Genomic DNA, 15,191 nt, shown 5'->3' with positions numbered 1-15,191 from the left:
AAAACCAACAACAACCCAAAACCTTAATATAAAACTTGTAGCACTAACATGCCTCAACCATGTTTTGCCTTCTATTACTTCCTGTAAGGTATCAGAGCAGTCCCTTTATTTCTACCTGTCAAAAATGTTTTATGTTTGCAGTATGTGCAGAACAAAAATGATCTAGGGTTGCATAAAATTGGTGCATTTATTAGTGTCTTATTAATAAATCATTTTTGTTGCTAGGTAAATACGAGTGACAAATTAATAAAAAAATTTACACAAATAGTTTTATTACAAATTTGATTTTTAAAGAAATACATATTTAAGAAATTACATAAAAGGCCTTAGCATTCTCAAAAATATTTTGGTATTTGCATGGTTATTAACTATAAAACAGTTTTAAACACAGATGTGCACAAACATCAGAATATTTGCATAGAAAACTATTTCTTTAGACCACTCTGAAAAAACTTTTCTGGGGAAATATTAACAAAATTAAGGCCTTTTAAATTTGCAATATCAAGTCATTCAGTGTGTGATTAGTGTTTAAAACCCTGAAATATTAAATACAGAATAAACACTGTAAGCTTAAGGCACATCTTACTAGAATAAACACAAACAGCCATTAACCTGGGTTCATTCTCTGCAGTATACAGAGTTAGGAATTGAAATGAGCTATAGAAACAGATGTTTCACATTAAGTATTTTAGCATTTAACATCTAATTTATGACACTGTATTGAAAAAGAGGAAAAATTTTGTAAGCTTCCTTTGAAACAATAGCAAGCTCGAAGCTTGATTCGCCTAATTGTTGATACCTATATAAATTACTAATATATATATATATATTTTTCCTGACCACAATTGGACCATTCCTTATTTCCCAGGAAATTTTTTTCCACTACATGAAGAAGCTGCATAGTACCAAACATTGCAGAAACATTTAATTGCTCATTTGTGGAACTAGTTTGGCAAACACTTTCTTTGGACTGTAGTCCACTGAAACTAATAGGACTGGGATGGAAGTAAGCACTACAATAGAAAAACAGGGTGGATGACACCCTATATTTTGAAAAGATGGATACTTGCTGTTTAACCATAATCTATAATCCCAAAACTCTTCTTTATATTAGTATTACTTTGTACAGGAACAATAAGTACATACCTAAGAGTCTGGAGTTTTAAGATAGTGAGACAATGGTAACAACATGCATATCTGTGTAAGAAAAATGAATCTAAATATATAATACAAGAATGAGAAAGGGGAGTCAAACAGCATATAAGGCATAACAACATACCTCCTAGCACCTTTGAATTTTTTTGAGTGAACTCTGGCTTTTTTTTTTTATACTGTCAGTGCATTACATAAACATTTCTTTTATCAAAAGTGCCATTTGGTATGTCAACATTTGAAGCTCATCTTTGTTGTCTCTTTTCTTCTTCGGCAAGTACAGGGCCAGTAAAGCAGTGAGTGTTAGTTATGCAAGTTTCTATAAGGCACTTTACTGTTTTCATATTGGACAACAATGAGGTACATATGATATAAGTCTAGGCTTCATTGCTGTTTAACAAATAGCACCATATTGTGACATTAGTTGAAATTCAAATGTCATTATGTTCTTCTCATACAGACTTGACAACGGCTAATGTTTGAGCGCAGGTCTCCTGCTTTCAGAGTTGAAGGAGTAGGTTTCCTATAACAAAAAATGGACAGTCATCAACAGCTGCTACTACAAAAATATTACTTTGCAAGTTTATTGTTAACTGGGCAGTGCTTTTAATACAGAAGTTTAGTCTCTTAATGAAAAATTGAAAAATCTGGGGCAGAGTTGAATCAAGTGGCTAGGTCACTGCAGCTATCTAGTCACTTCTTTCAGAAATTCAGTCATAGTAATTTGCTATTTTTAATAGTGGGAGAAAAATGACTATACACAAAGTGATGTCAAAATAAATAAAACAAACTTTGAAAAAAGATTTCTCTCTTTAGCTATAAGGAATTATTCAAAATAAAAGCAGGTCAAATATTTTCTCTCAGAAGTTTGACTTTTTTTTATTGACTATGTCCCTTTAATAATCCAGACCTCAAGCCTACAATTTGGATTCATGTGAGGTAAGGTTGCAGAATTGGTTCCCAACCAAGGACATATGATGTACAGACTAGGGGTACGTCTAGATTACATGCCTCTGTCGCCAGAGGCATGTAGATTAGGCTACCAGACATAGTAAAATGAAGCGGCGATTTAAATAATCGCCGCTTCATTTAAATCTACATGGCTGGCACGCTGAGCCGACAAACAGCTGATCAGCTGTTTGTCGGCTCAGCGCGATAGTCTGGACGCGCAGGTGGTGACATCAAAGGTATCTGTCGACCACCCAGGTAAACCTCATCCCAGGAGGCATTAATTAATTTGAATGGCCCTGTGGAGGAGCTATTTCGAAATAGAAGCAGTGGCATGTTCATAGTGCTGCTATTTCGAAACAGTTATTTTGGAATGGGCACTATTCCTCATGGAATGAGGTTTATAGAAGTCAGAAAAAGCTGTTCATTATTTCCAATTTATTTCAAAATTACGGAATTGCTGTGTAGATGCTCACATTGTTATTTCGGAATAACGGCTGTTATTCTGAAATAACGCTGCTGTGTAGATACGTCCTTAGTGAGGGTCATAAGGAATAAAATAACTACGATGCTCATTCTTCCATCTTTCTCTCTGAGTAGTCTTCCTTATTCTAAAGGGTAACATTTATTCTGCATCACTTATTTCCTCAATTTAAAGCCTAAATACTACAGAAATTATGCACAAGCCCTTCTGCAGAGGGTGAAGCTCACAGGTGAATGATAATTGTTCAAGATCATTCAGTTCTCTGCCTCTCTGTATGTCTACACTGCAGTTAGATAATCCTGGATGGGCCATGCCAGCTGACAAGGACTCACAGGGCTCAGGCTAAGAGTCTGTTTAACTATGGTGCAGATTTTTGGGCTCGGGATAGAGCCCAAATTCTAAGACCTTCTCTTCTCACAGGCCGTGTCCAGACTCAGGGTTTTTTTCGGGAAAAGTAGCCTTTTCCTGAAAAAACTTCCCCTGCGTCCAGACTCAAGCCGCGTTCTTTCGAAATTATTTCGAAAGAACGCGGCTTTTCTTTCGATGGCGGTAAACCTCGTTTCACGAGGAAGAACGTCTTCCTTCGAAAGTTCCTCTTTCAAAGGAAGGCGTTCTTCAATGTAAAGAGGCCGTCTTCGAAAGAGAGCATCCAGACTCGCTGGGTGCTCTCTTTCGAAAAAGCGGATTTCCTCTATCGAAAGATCCGCCTGCTGTCTAGACGCGATCTTTCGAAAGAGCCTCTTTCGAAAGATGCTTTCGAAAGAGCCTCTTTCGAAAGAAGCCTGCAGTCTAGACATAGCCACAGTGTCCTAGAGCCCAGATGCCAGACTGTATGAATGTCTAAACCACAATTAAATATCCTATTATCTTAAGCCATATGAGTCCAAGTAGCTGTCATGGGCAAGCCATAGATTTTTAATTGCAATGCAGACATACCCTATCTGAGGAGATGTGAATGCCCATGCTAGTATGAAGTGGTTCAATGATGAACTAATATCCATTAGAGATGAGAATGTACTTCTGGATTAATTTCTATCAAGAGGTCAGTGTATCCCAGTTACAACTGAAGTCACACAAAGTGAAACCCAGGTGTAGGGGAAGCACAAATACTCTGAGGTCATCCTAAAACATGTGGTAAAGACTACCAAAATGTTGATGATATTTATCCTTTCTTCCCAAAAGCATTATTTTTCAATATTATTTTCACAAATATTTTAACTGAATGTATTAATCCAAATAGATTAACAAGAGTCATTAACCATTTAAGCTTAATTTAGAGCAATATTAGTGTAACATTAAAGCAAGTTTCACACTGTTGTTCTTGCAGTTATTTACTGAGCTGTGAATATGGATTTTAAAAAGTAAAATCAGCTATAACTTACTTGAACATCTCATTTCTCTCTATAGTGGCAAGCCAAAAGCTGTAAGCATTTGCATAATAGTTACAAGTCCCACGACCATGGCATTCTATGAATGGAGCACTGCGGAACTCCTCGAGACAGGAACCTGGAGATGCCAGAGCTTGTCCAGAACCCTCAGCACCAGCGCTAGTATGCTAGGAAAACACAAGTAAATCAATCAGATTAGAAATATCTAGTTCTTTAGTGATAGCAGTTGTAACTCTTTTAAACCAATACTTTGTCATATGCATTTCTGCCCCTCTTTTTGCTCATGTGGGAGAGAATCTGATGTTGATCTTTCCCACTGCTTTGGGGTACTGGGTCACTAACTGGGCACAGTGAGAGCCTGGGAAATCTAGGAAAATAGTTGGGAAGAATGGTTTCCAGGGGCAGGGTCTCTTGGGCCCAAGGCGCATTGCATTGAAGGCGATTAGGGAGAGTATCTTGTAGTCCACTGATGTTAGCGCCCATGGAACTGAAGAGCCTTGTGTTACCAGAGTCTGTGTCAGATAAAGTTTGGTACACCACAGCTTGCACAACAGATCAACAATTCTATTAGGCAGAGGCCTTATTTATGGAGAGATCAAGAAAAGCACAGAAGGAGGTACTATATTGCTCTTTGAACGTGCTTGAAAGGTCTGTTAACTTTAATTTTCATTCAGTCCTTGGCATTTGTGCTGAAGTTGTAAACACACTGAATGCCAGTGTGCATTATTACTAAATTATTCTCTCACATTCATTAAATTGACAATATGTTTTTAAAGTCACCAAAATAGCAGAGACCTATTCCTCCGACCCTTATTTCCCTGCAATGGCCAGACAGACAGTACCTTTGTAAAGGCAGGAACATATCCAACACCCACATAAATTATTTTCTGGTCCTGGTGAGAACCTGATGCACTTACCATTACAAAGGAGTAACCAATCCAAAGAGACATCCAGCCTTCAGGGCACATAGGTATTTGAACAGTTTGGCTGTGAACAGCAATTACCATGGCAGGAGCCTCACACACAGAGCATCTATAAAGAACAGGACAGCAAGGAACTCATTGTACTTGCTGTAGTAACATTTGTTTCCTCTTTGCAGGAATTAATTACATAGCAAGTTCAAAATTTAGAAGATCAGCACTTCAGTTCTGTTTATTTTTCCTATTAGAGGGCAGTTAAGCATTAGAGTCACTAATCTTACTGGTCTTCATTGGATAAAGGAAAGGAAGGGACTTATTATTACAAACGGTTTAATACATTTAGTATTTTACCCTTTTTCCCTTTTTAAAAAAATTCAACAGCTGGCATATGTGTAATGTTATTAACTCTGAAGGGGAAATGGCTAAAGAACTAGAAGAAGGTCTGGTGAAACAAGGAGCAAGTAATAGCAATACATTGCTATAATTGTAGACTACTATGACTTCTACAGAGAGCACGAGCACTTCTTGAAGATGCAGAAGACTTATTGGGAAAGCCAATGACACATTTAAAGAGGAGTGCACCATATGTATTCCCTTTAAGAGTGATATGTGATTCTGTCTGGGGCACTTGTCTCTGAATAATGGACAACTGGAACACAGGCCTGGGGGAGACCATCATTTTGAGAGCTTTACAAAGATCCTTTTAGTTTAGATTCTGAGCCTTCTACTTCTGAATTGCTAAATCCTAAAATATACAGTGGGCTCAGGTTCATTAAAAACGTGATTCTCTTTCACGTTGCTACCACTGCCAAAGTGCTAATAAATGCCAGTTTTGATGCAAATAATAAATCATATGCATGCCTGTTAATTAGGGATTTGACTGGAACCACCAATTCCTTGCTTGTAGCACAGCCCTAAAATAGCTACTTTTAATAAGCACTGGCCCGTTTGGTTCAAATGAGATACCTAGATATGAACAGTATTGTATTGCATTATCAGAGCACCAGAGAAATTACTTTTAACAAGTGGGAATAAGCTGGGTTCCACAAAAGCAAAGAAATTCAGAGTGAAGGCATCTATGTTTGACTTAAAAGGATTTATATGCTGCCTAGAATTCCAGCACAAAAGCTACTTGGTTATATTAAGAAACTCAGCAATAAAAGAAAAATATAGAATGTAAAAGAAACCTGGTACTTGCATTGCTTCAAGAGATTTCAGGTGCACCAAGGTATGATTTTGGAACAAAGAAAGTCTCTTGAACCAGGGCAGGTAAGTGTCACTCTTATATCTTTTGACACAGGACGATAATGGTTTAAAAGTCTCAAATAATAAAAGAAAACCGACAGACTATGGAGATAGCCTTTTGCTTTGAGAATCCAGGATTTAAAGGGAAAGCTGCAAGATCTACAAATATATACATATAAGACACCAAAGGTACTCTGAGAAAGTGTGTGTGAGAAAGTGGGCAGTTTAAGGGCAAAATGTCAAGAGTGGTACTGTCAAGGTTTTCAAGAGTAACTCGGGATTTTTGATATCTGACTTGATCAACTTAATGGGGCTTAGCTTTCAGATCCTGGGCAGTCATCATTTTTTGAAAGTTAGATCCTATTAAGGTAGCTTCAGTAGGAAACACAGAAATGGCGACACTCGCAAACCCTAATCTTTTTGGGGCATATTGGGTGTCAAATAAGGCAGGAAGGCTGAGTTTTGACCCATGCTACTGTGGCACACTGCTATTTTTAGTATGCTAGCTTGAACGGAGCTACCATATGTGTCTGTCTAAGCTGGGAAGCAACCTCCCAATTTCCACGTAGGCAAAACCTCAGATTCTAGGTCCTGCCTGACCCCTGCGTGCCATGATAATCAATTTAGGAAGATTCTGGAGCTCTTTTCTCAGGTCCTAGTTCAATCAGAGTGATGCAGTCCAGTAAGTTCATACAATCTCTTCTGCCTTAAGCCTGGTGCATGTTACATCAGGGCACAGATTTGCTAGTAAATTTTAAAAATCAGGATCAAACCCTCAGCTGATGTAAACTGCATAGCAAAAAATGAGCTAAATGCAACTATGTCAGTTTATACCACCTAAGGGGTCAGTTCTACAAACAATGAATGAATGCTTTACAATACTACACCTAGGTTCCTTTACATTATTTGTTTGCTTTCAACTCACACTAGTTATATTCAGGCACCAAAACAAAGTCCAAAGCAGTGCAATAAACCTGGCTTACTACACAATAGTTAAAACAAGCACTGACATGTATTTGAAAGGGAAAAGATACTGAGCCACAAAGGGCTTCTAATTAGAACTGTGTGAAGAAAATAGAATTTTTTTCCTTTGAAATTTTCAATAAAATTAAAATTTTCTGTTTAGTTTTAAATTTCCTGGGTTTTTTTCAGTGATTAAAATAAATTAAATTAAATTAATTAAAAATAAATATTTTTGTTTCATATGAATAAAAAAAATTATTTTTGGCTTGGGTTCTCCTTACTTTTTTCTGGTGGAAAATGAAAGTACTCAAAATACTTTCATTTTATTTAATTTGAATTAATATGGACATCTTTTGATTTGAATAATTTAATTGAAAAAAAAAATCAGAATATTCTGAGTGATATGAAAAAGGTTTGATGACTTTTTTTTGGACCACTTCTACATTTAATAGGTCTTCTGCATATTTGTAACCAATGTGGCAAAAGCAATACTCACCTACTGATGAATGGCCTGATATTGTCACCAGTGATAGGAGCCATACTCATTGGCATGGGCTCAGGCGTAGACAGCCAGTAGGAATAGTCATTTCTCGATGCAAAGTTGCACACATTATTGATGTTGCAGAACAAGAATGGCATAGTGCTAAATTTACGAAGACAGCTCCCTGCTGTGCCTGAGAGAATAATGCAAATGATAATATGTAACATTCCTTTTGAGTAAATATTTGGCAACTGGCATATTTTAATCAGTGCAATTGTGATGACAATGCACAATGTTTAAAGTGCTAACATGACAGCCCTGGATCTGAAACTCACTTAATGGCTCACTCCAGCAGAATGTTGAGAGCATAAGAGAGGTTCTGATAGCAGTTTGAGAGGGGAGGGATGGCTTGTTTTGCTCCTATACAAATCCCAATGGCAGACCACATTCAGACTTTAAAATCATTTTTCCACCTCAGCAAGACGATAGTCTAGTTTATACAGTGGTTGTTTTAGGATTGTATATTTGTTTATCAAATGCCAAAATGTACACAAAGGCAATAATAAGAGTACAACTTAAATATAAAAAGTCAGGGAATGCAAAACAGAAGGGTTTTTCAGTAACCTCAGTATTGTTACAGGAAGCAAAGACGATATTTTTGATTACTAGTAATTAACCAAACTAGTAATCAAATACATTACAAATGAGCAATGCATAAGACTCTCTGATCAAAGATGTCATTATCTCTTTGCAGTTGGCTGACCCACACCTTGATCTCAGTTGTAGTCTCACTGAGTCTCTTTCCCCTAGATCCCCTATAGGTAGGGCTTAAATTCTCATAGACTACTTTCCAGAGCCCCCCTGCTTGCCCTGCACCCCCAACTTATTATAAAAACTCCCCAGGATTGAAAATATTTACCGGAGCTTTGCTCTGGACAGCTGTGGCTGAACTGAAGCTCTGCCTATGGGAGCCCCATTTATGGGTAATCTAACTAGTCATAGAAGGTGCTCAGCTCATTCTTGGGGTCTTTTCAGAGCCCGACTACAGTTCACTGCCTATGTCGTCCCTGGAGGTGCTTTCCAATTCCTGCCATAGGTCACTGGTGGGAAACAACCCTTCAAGTTTGTAATGTCAAGCTTTTCTTCCCAAAAATTGGTAGGGAGTGGGGCGGTGGGGAGGAAAGGCCGGCGAATGGCTGGGACTGAGCTCCCCTTGCTACTAGATCTCTTTAGGAATCCCTAGTAGCCTTCCTGCTCCAGGCAATTTTTTTCTGTGGCTAGTTGCACCTTTTTAAGCTCTCCTTCTCCAGGCTAGGCATGTTCTGCAGGGACACCCATGTCTTTATGCCAGTGTGAGGTTGTGTCCCATCATGCTCCACAGTGCATTAGTGCAAGTTTGTGTGTGCTAGAAAAGGGTAAAGCACTCTAACAGCTATGAATATTATGCAGTCTGTGCTCTACATAGTGTAATAGGAGCCTACAAGTAAGAGAAGTATTTGTTTGGTTTGCAATGAAATGTAGCTGCACGACACATTCATCAGTAATGCACGCTAACATCTGATTTTATTTATTTTATGATTTCTTACCCAAATCCTGACCATGTGCTCTCTCATTGCCTTGTACATAAAGTAAGGAGTATCCATAGTACATCAGTTTAGTTCCAGGTGGGCATTCTGGTTCTTCAATGGATTGACTGTGTCTGGTAACGAGGAAGCCATGAGCGACAGATGCTGTGCCTGGTGGGCCCATTGACCCTGGTAAACCCTCTGGGCCTGGTGGACCTCTGGTTCCTTGTGGACCTATAACACATCAAGTCACATTTACCTCTTTTTTATTTCTAGAAGTGTTAACAGAGAGAATCCAATCTGAGCCATCAGTTGCATATTTATTTTCAATGTACGCAGCTATGGTATTCCCACACTTAGTTAAGCAGACTACACATAGTGTCAATGATAACATTTACGAATTATCAGGAAAATAATGATTATGCAGGATATGCTTGCATAACATTTTGGTTTTAACATTACACTAGAGTTAAATGTTTTATCTGGGGAGAAAAATTACTCTGCAGTATTCACTACTACTTTACTATAATATATTAAACTCTAACACATAAAGGAAAATAATTTAGACAATGGAAGCAAATGAAGCTAAAGTACTCTGATTATTAAATGCCTCTAAGAGTGGCTACAAAGCAAGTGTGCCAACTTCAGATGGAGCTGAAATTAAGCAACTAGAGAATGGCTGCTTACCACGCAATCACTGTTAAGAATATGAACTGTCTGGAATTACAACATATATTAAATGAAAAAACAACTAACATCTGAATGAACATTAAGATTGGGAAAAAATAAGCATTCAAATATGAGCATATTCTCTAAACTAAAGGTTTCTCTTGCAATGTTAAAGTGTCCATTTTGTTCATCCATGTTATTTACAATATACATAACACATGGACATTCACATTTTATGAGGAAAGAAGGACTAGAAAATATGACAGGGAAGATTTGTCATTGGGAGTGTGTACACAGGGGGAAAGATAAGAAAGGTGGTGGGAGCCTTTTCCGGTGCAAGCCCTGTGTAAGAGCCAGGGGGAAATACTGTGATTGAGGACATGCAGCAACTGGCTCCTTCCTTCGCCCTTAAGGGATAAACATCACCTCAAAGGGATCAGGAAAGTGGGCAGGGTTGCATGATCCTAAAAGATTCGATTTTATTAAGATGGCAAGATCACTAGGCATGTCAGTGGCACTTGTATGATCCTTGACTCATAGCTATAGTGAAACCTACACTCAGATATGTCCTCAGATGTTTTAAAAAAGCTCAGGTCCCATGGATACCTAAGCATTAGAGGAATAGAGCTGCAGAGGATTCATGTCTTGTGGGGCCAGTTAAATACTTAGTGACAAGCAAGTTTGCTGGCCAGTCTTCCAAATCGGAAGGTCTGATTGTGCTTTTTGATGGCTGAGGACAAAAGTCTGACATGTTTCCCTGCACAACTTCTTTGTGGCTTCATTCAAACAAATTGACCAAAGTTTCCAAGGAAGTTTCCGCCACAAGATGCTAGCAACACCTCCTTCTACATCTATTCATTCTCTGCAATTAACAAATGGTAATGGTACTAGGGGCTACTTACAATACATGGGCAACACATCTATCTTTATTGGCATGTTTCTGATCTTCCATCAATGTAAATAAAGACAATGAATTTATCCCAGTAACCCTAGATTCTGACTAGTGTCTACTGAAGTTAAAACAAAAAACACTTAGGGTATGTCTACACTGCCACCCTAATTTGAACTAAGGTGGCTAATGTAGGCATTCGAACCTACAAGGAGGTTTAACGAAAGTTCGAAGTAGGAATTCGAACTACCTAGTCCGTGCCATGTGTAGCTGCGGGCAGGTAGTTCGAACTATGGGGCATTTAAAAATGGCGGCACCCAGGAACGTGCAAATAAAGCCTGGGATATTTAAATCCTGGGCTTTATTTGAAAGTTCGAATGCCTACATTAGCCACCCTAGTTCCAACTAGGGTGGCAGTGTAGACATACCCTTATTGACTTCAGTGGTTGCTGATCAGACCTACGTGCTTTGACAGGATGTTGTTCCGTGCATTCTTGCATTTTCAAGTATCTGTAATTTTATGTATTTTTGTAAGTGATACAAAGCACACACTTTTCATCGTAACCTAATCAGTCATCAAATCCAAATGTTCACGTATTTTTAAGTAAGCACTATGAGATAAGAAATACGATTCTACTTTATTTTTAAAATTGAAAATGATTATTTATGCTTTCATGACTCAAATGGCTCAAGAGATTTCATCTACATTTTTCAAAACTATTCCTCCTTGGGCAGATGCCAAGCTTTAGGTCTTCTAAAGTGTATTTTACCATGATATGTAAACACTATGCTGTATTCTTAACATATAATATTACAGATGATTTGTACAGATCAATCAGTTCAACCAAAATAATTACTTATCACCTTAGAAAGACAAGGTGACCTGAAGAAGAGCTCTGTGTAAACTCAAAAACTTGTCTCTTTCATAACAGAAGTTACTCTAACGAAAGATATTATCTCACCCACCCTGTCTCATATCCTGGAACCAGTAAAGAAAAGCACACTTCTTATAATCTTGTTAGTTTACGCAAACTCCTCTTCATTTTTATAATTTGCCAATCAAATAGAAATAATTTATTTAGCTATCAAGAAATGTGTTATATAAACAAACATATTGTAGGGATTAGAAGCTTCAAGGGGTAGCATTACATTCCCATTCTCTCTTGTGTGTTCTGTAATGTGTCCTCCCTCTCCCCCCAAAAATTCATCTTAACTCTGCCTTTAACCCAAATTGAAACTGTTTCTGTTGCTGCTTTCTATGGAGAATTCCATACTTGGTCTACTACCAGTGCTGCCTACTGAAATTCTGCCTATATTCCCTTGAGACCTGAGCGTCGTTCAAGTTCCTAGTTCCTAAAACTGACAAAAAATCTAATATTCTTGTAGCTTCTATCCTTTCTATTCCCATCAGAACTATACATACGTCACTGAGTTTTTTTTCCTTTCCAAAGAATAGAGGCCTAGTCTCTCTTATATGTAGAATTAAATTCAGCACTGAATTATTCTGGCTATTTTCTGCAGTGCCTTTTCCATCTCTGTAATGGTGACCTAATTCATCGCCTTTTTGTACAGTGATATTCTCAGTTATTCAAAATCTTTATTTCTTTTGTTGCACTTCAAACTGCTGCTAAACACCGGGCTTAAACTTTTAGTGATCCTTCCAATCTAACCTAGAATCTCCACAAAATAAAAATACTCATTCAGGTCCTATTTAGGCTAGAAAAATCAATTAAATTAAACAGTATTAACTTCTATTTTGTTAAGCTAGGCAGAGAACATAAATTCTCAATTCCTGATCACTGGGCTGACTAGGCTACCACTTTGAGAATTATGAATAATTTATTCTTTTCCATATATTGTTATCTTGAAGGTATTTCTGGTCTGTGATCATTTCCTCTGAGTCTTCACTTTTCTGAAATAAGATGCCTAACACTCATTAAAGGTATTATAAAATTCCACAGGTAATCTAGCTAAATCCACGGTCTTTTCATTATTAATAATTGCATCTAATATTTCTTCTCTTGCCAGCTGTAACTGGTAGCTCTACCCTAATAGAATGGTGGAGGTCTTGAGCCCATATATCTTTTGCTCATTGTAGCTGTATTTCTTTTTCCTGGCATCTGAGCTATCACCATCCTTTATTAGGACTGTGGTAAATAACATATGGCCATTTATTCCTATGTAAAATAGCCTTATCTGTCACTAAATTATATCCAAAACAAATGTTTCGGCAGTGCCAGCAATTCCTTTAATGACCATGTACTTTTAAATGCTGTAAGTGTTGTTATGTGCCTCTGCTTCTTGTGTCATGTTTACCAACTGCCAATATTATTTTTCTTATTTCACCCTTCCCTTCATCCTATAAACACTACCAGCAATCTTTTATAGTCCCTATGTAATGTACAACAGAGTCTTTTAAGGACTACAAAGACCTACCTGGGGGACCAGCAGGACCAGGTTCTCCTTTCTGACCAGGTTTGCCATCAAACCCTGGAATACCAGGTTGTCCAGGTATACCCTCGGGTCCTGTCACTCCTGTTGAAATGATAAGAAATCATTATGATTAGATCGCAGAGACATACTTGTTCTTACTTTTTGTATTATGGGGTAGCAGTACAGAAATAGGCACGTGCCAGTACTTATGGGTAAATGCCAATACCCAGAGCAGGAGCAGGCAAGTGGGGGTGCTAGATGGGGACAGGGTGTTGAGGGATGTGGGATGGGAGAAGATCAAATATAGTCACTGGAGATGCACATTTGGCAGTAACTAATTTCCTGCTAGCATTTGTCCAGACAGTGAAGAGGATGCAAAGGCTTTCTCCTCATTCTGTGACAGCAGGAGTTGAGACCTGAAGGAGCTTTAAGTGAAAGTCCATACAGAGAGCCCAAGTTGTGGGAAATTCAGTCCTGCTGGATCTTTGCCAAACTGGTTTTAACTTTACCCGTTGGGTCAGTGTTTTATTTTGTAGCGGTTTGTATATTTTTTTTACTCTCATTTATATACCATACTGCAGTCTGCAAGGGATGCAGTTTAACAACTCAAGCACCAAACTGGTACTTCCTCTCTGTTCCACATACCTAACTTACATCAGTTCTTCTGAAGATACTGCATTACAATAAGGCTTTGAGATAACTATTGGCAAATGGTTACAGACTCTTTTTGACCAAGGCCATATTATGTCAGTGAAGCTATTTGAATGATTACACAGCCATTTAAACAACTCACAACTGTGCACATATATGGCCCAATACCAAGAGAAATTATCATACCCTTTCTGCTAAATAGAAAAAGCAAAACAAACAAACCCCAGACTCAAACTCTCTATCACTTTATTTCACCAAAACCTCCATATAAAATAACAGGGAGCAGGGGGAAGGAATTTCTCCTTTAAAATGTTACCAATTTTGGAATACAAAATGCTACTAACCCTCACCCATTTAAAAAAAATTAAACTTTCCAATTTAGGTGTTTTATGTAAGTTTCAGGCTAAATGCTGGTCAGTACACCAGAGACGCTGGGTTAAGAGAGTAAAAGAATGCCAGTTTCTGGCATTCCTGTAATGGGACTTCAAAGAGAAGCATCCTTTCCCTATAGGCAGCCACTACAAATGTGGCTGGAGAAGCTGCTGGAAAGAACTTAAGTTATGTCAATAGTTTACTAATGCTCAGTCTGTCACAGCTTCTTTTTACATTATGCACTACTTATAGGTAACTTTATAACCTTCTCACCTTGTTGTCCTTTGGGACCTGGAACTCCAGGGAACCCTTTGAGACCAACTGGTCCGACAGGCCCAGGTAAACCTGGTTCCCCTTTAAGAAGTTCATAATGACCAGGGAGACCTGGGGGACCTTGTAAACCTGTCAAAATTGATGAAGCAAACACAGAAGAAAGTGTTTGTTATCAGACAGTATAGATAATTAACAATTATGTGCACTAGCACCCAAAGATGGCAATAAGGATTGGTACCTATTGTGCTAGGCTCTATACAAATAAATTGGGGTTAAAAACCAAGCTCTAAAAGCTAAGAGCCTAATTCTATTTGTAAATTATCCTTACAGACTGTACATTTTAAGGTTGAGATCCTAGTAACTCAGTTGCACATCCTAGAGTGGTGGTGTTTTTTTAACATTATACAAAATGCAAATGGTGATATGATGCCAGTTATAGTAAGCTAAATATATCTATTTTAAAAAATACAAAATCTGAAAAATGCCTAAGAATACCGTACCTTTAGAGCCAGGAAAACCTTGGTCACCTTGCTCTCCTTTGATACCTGGGAAGCCAGGAGCCCCTTTTGGACCTGAAGATTTACATGAAAATGTAAGCCATCATGTTTTGTTTTAAAACTAGGTATGTTGAGTAATAATCTAATCCCACAAATGCTAAGATTTTACCCACATAAGCAGTTCCTTTGATTTCAAATGTCTGCAGAAACAGGGCATATGAAATTTGCACATAAAACCTCCACCAATATTCAATGAAAAGA

General features: G+C 37.9%; 1 protein-coding gene across 2 annotated transcripts in view; it reads right to left on the bottom strand.

Annotated features, from left to right (window-relative positions):
- Nucleotides 1-255: 255 nt before the first annotated feature.
- Nucleotides 256-15,191, bottom strand: part of COL4A1 (collagen type IV alpha 1 chain) — a 194,711-nt gene continuing 179,775 nt past the window's right edge. For both annotated transcript variants that reach the window (XM_075918577.1, XM_075918579.1), the window contains exons 45-52: nucleotides 14,934-15,005; nucleotides 14,434-14,562; nucleotides 13,141-13,239; nucleotides 9,168-9,380; nucleotides 7,597-7,774; nucleotides 4,890-5,004; nucleotides 3,967-4,139; nucleotides 256-1,675 (exon numbers count right to left, since the gene is read on the bottom strand). In XM_075918577.1, the coding sequence (XP_075774692.1) occupies nucleotides 1,594-1,675; nucleotides 3,967-4,139; nucleotides 4,890-5,004; nucleotides 7,597-7,774; nucleotides 9,168-9,380; nucleotides 13,141-13,239; nucleotides 14,434-14,562; nucleotides 14,934-15,005 (1,061 nt within the window). In that variant the 3' untranslated portion in view covers nucleotides 256-1,593. The remainder of the gene's footprint in view (nucleotides 1,676-3,966; nucleotides 4,140-4,889; nucleotides 5,005-7,596; nucleotides 7,775-9,167; nucleotides 9,381-13,140; nucleotides 13,240-14,433; nucleotides 14,563-14,933; nucleotides 15,006-15,191) is intronic.

Source organism: Pelodiscus sinensis, chromosome 1 (assembly GCF_049634645.1).
Source record: "Pelodiscus sinensis isolate JC-2024 chromosome 1, ASM4963464v1, whole genome shotgun sequence".
NCBI lineage: Eukaryota > Metazoa > Chordata > Testudines > Trionychidae > Pelodiscus > Pelodiscus sinensis.
Note: the sequence above shows the minus strand (reverse complement) of the source record. Positions and strands in the feature narration are given on the sequence as shown.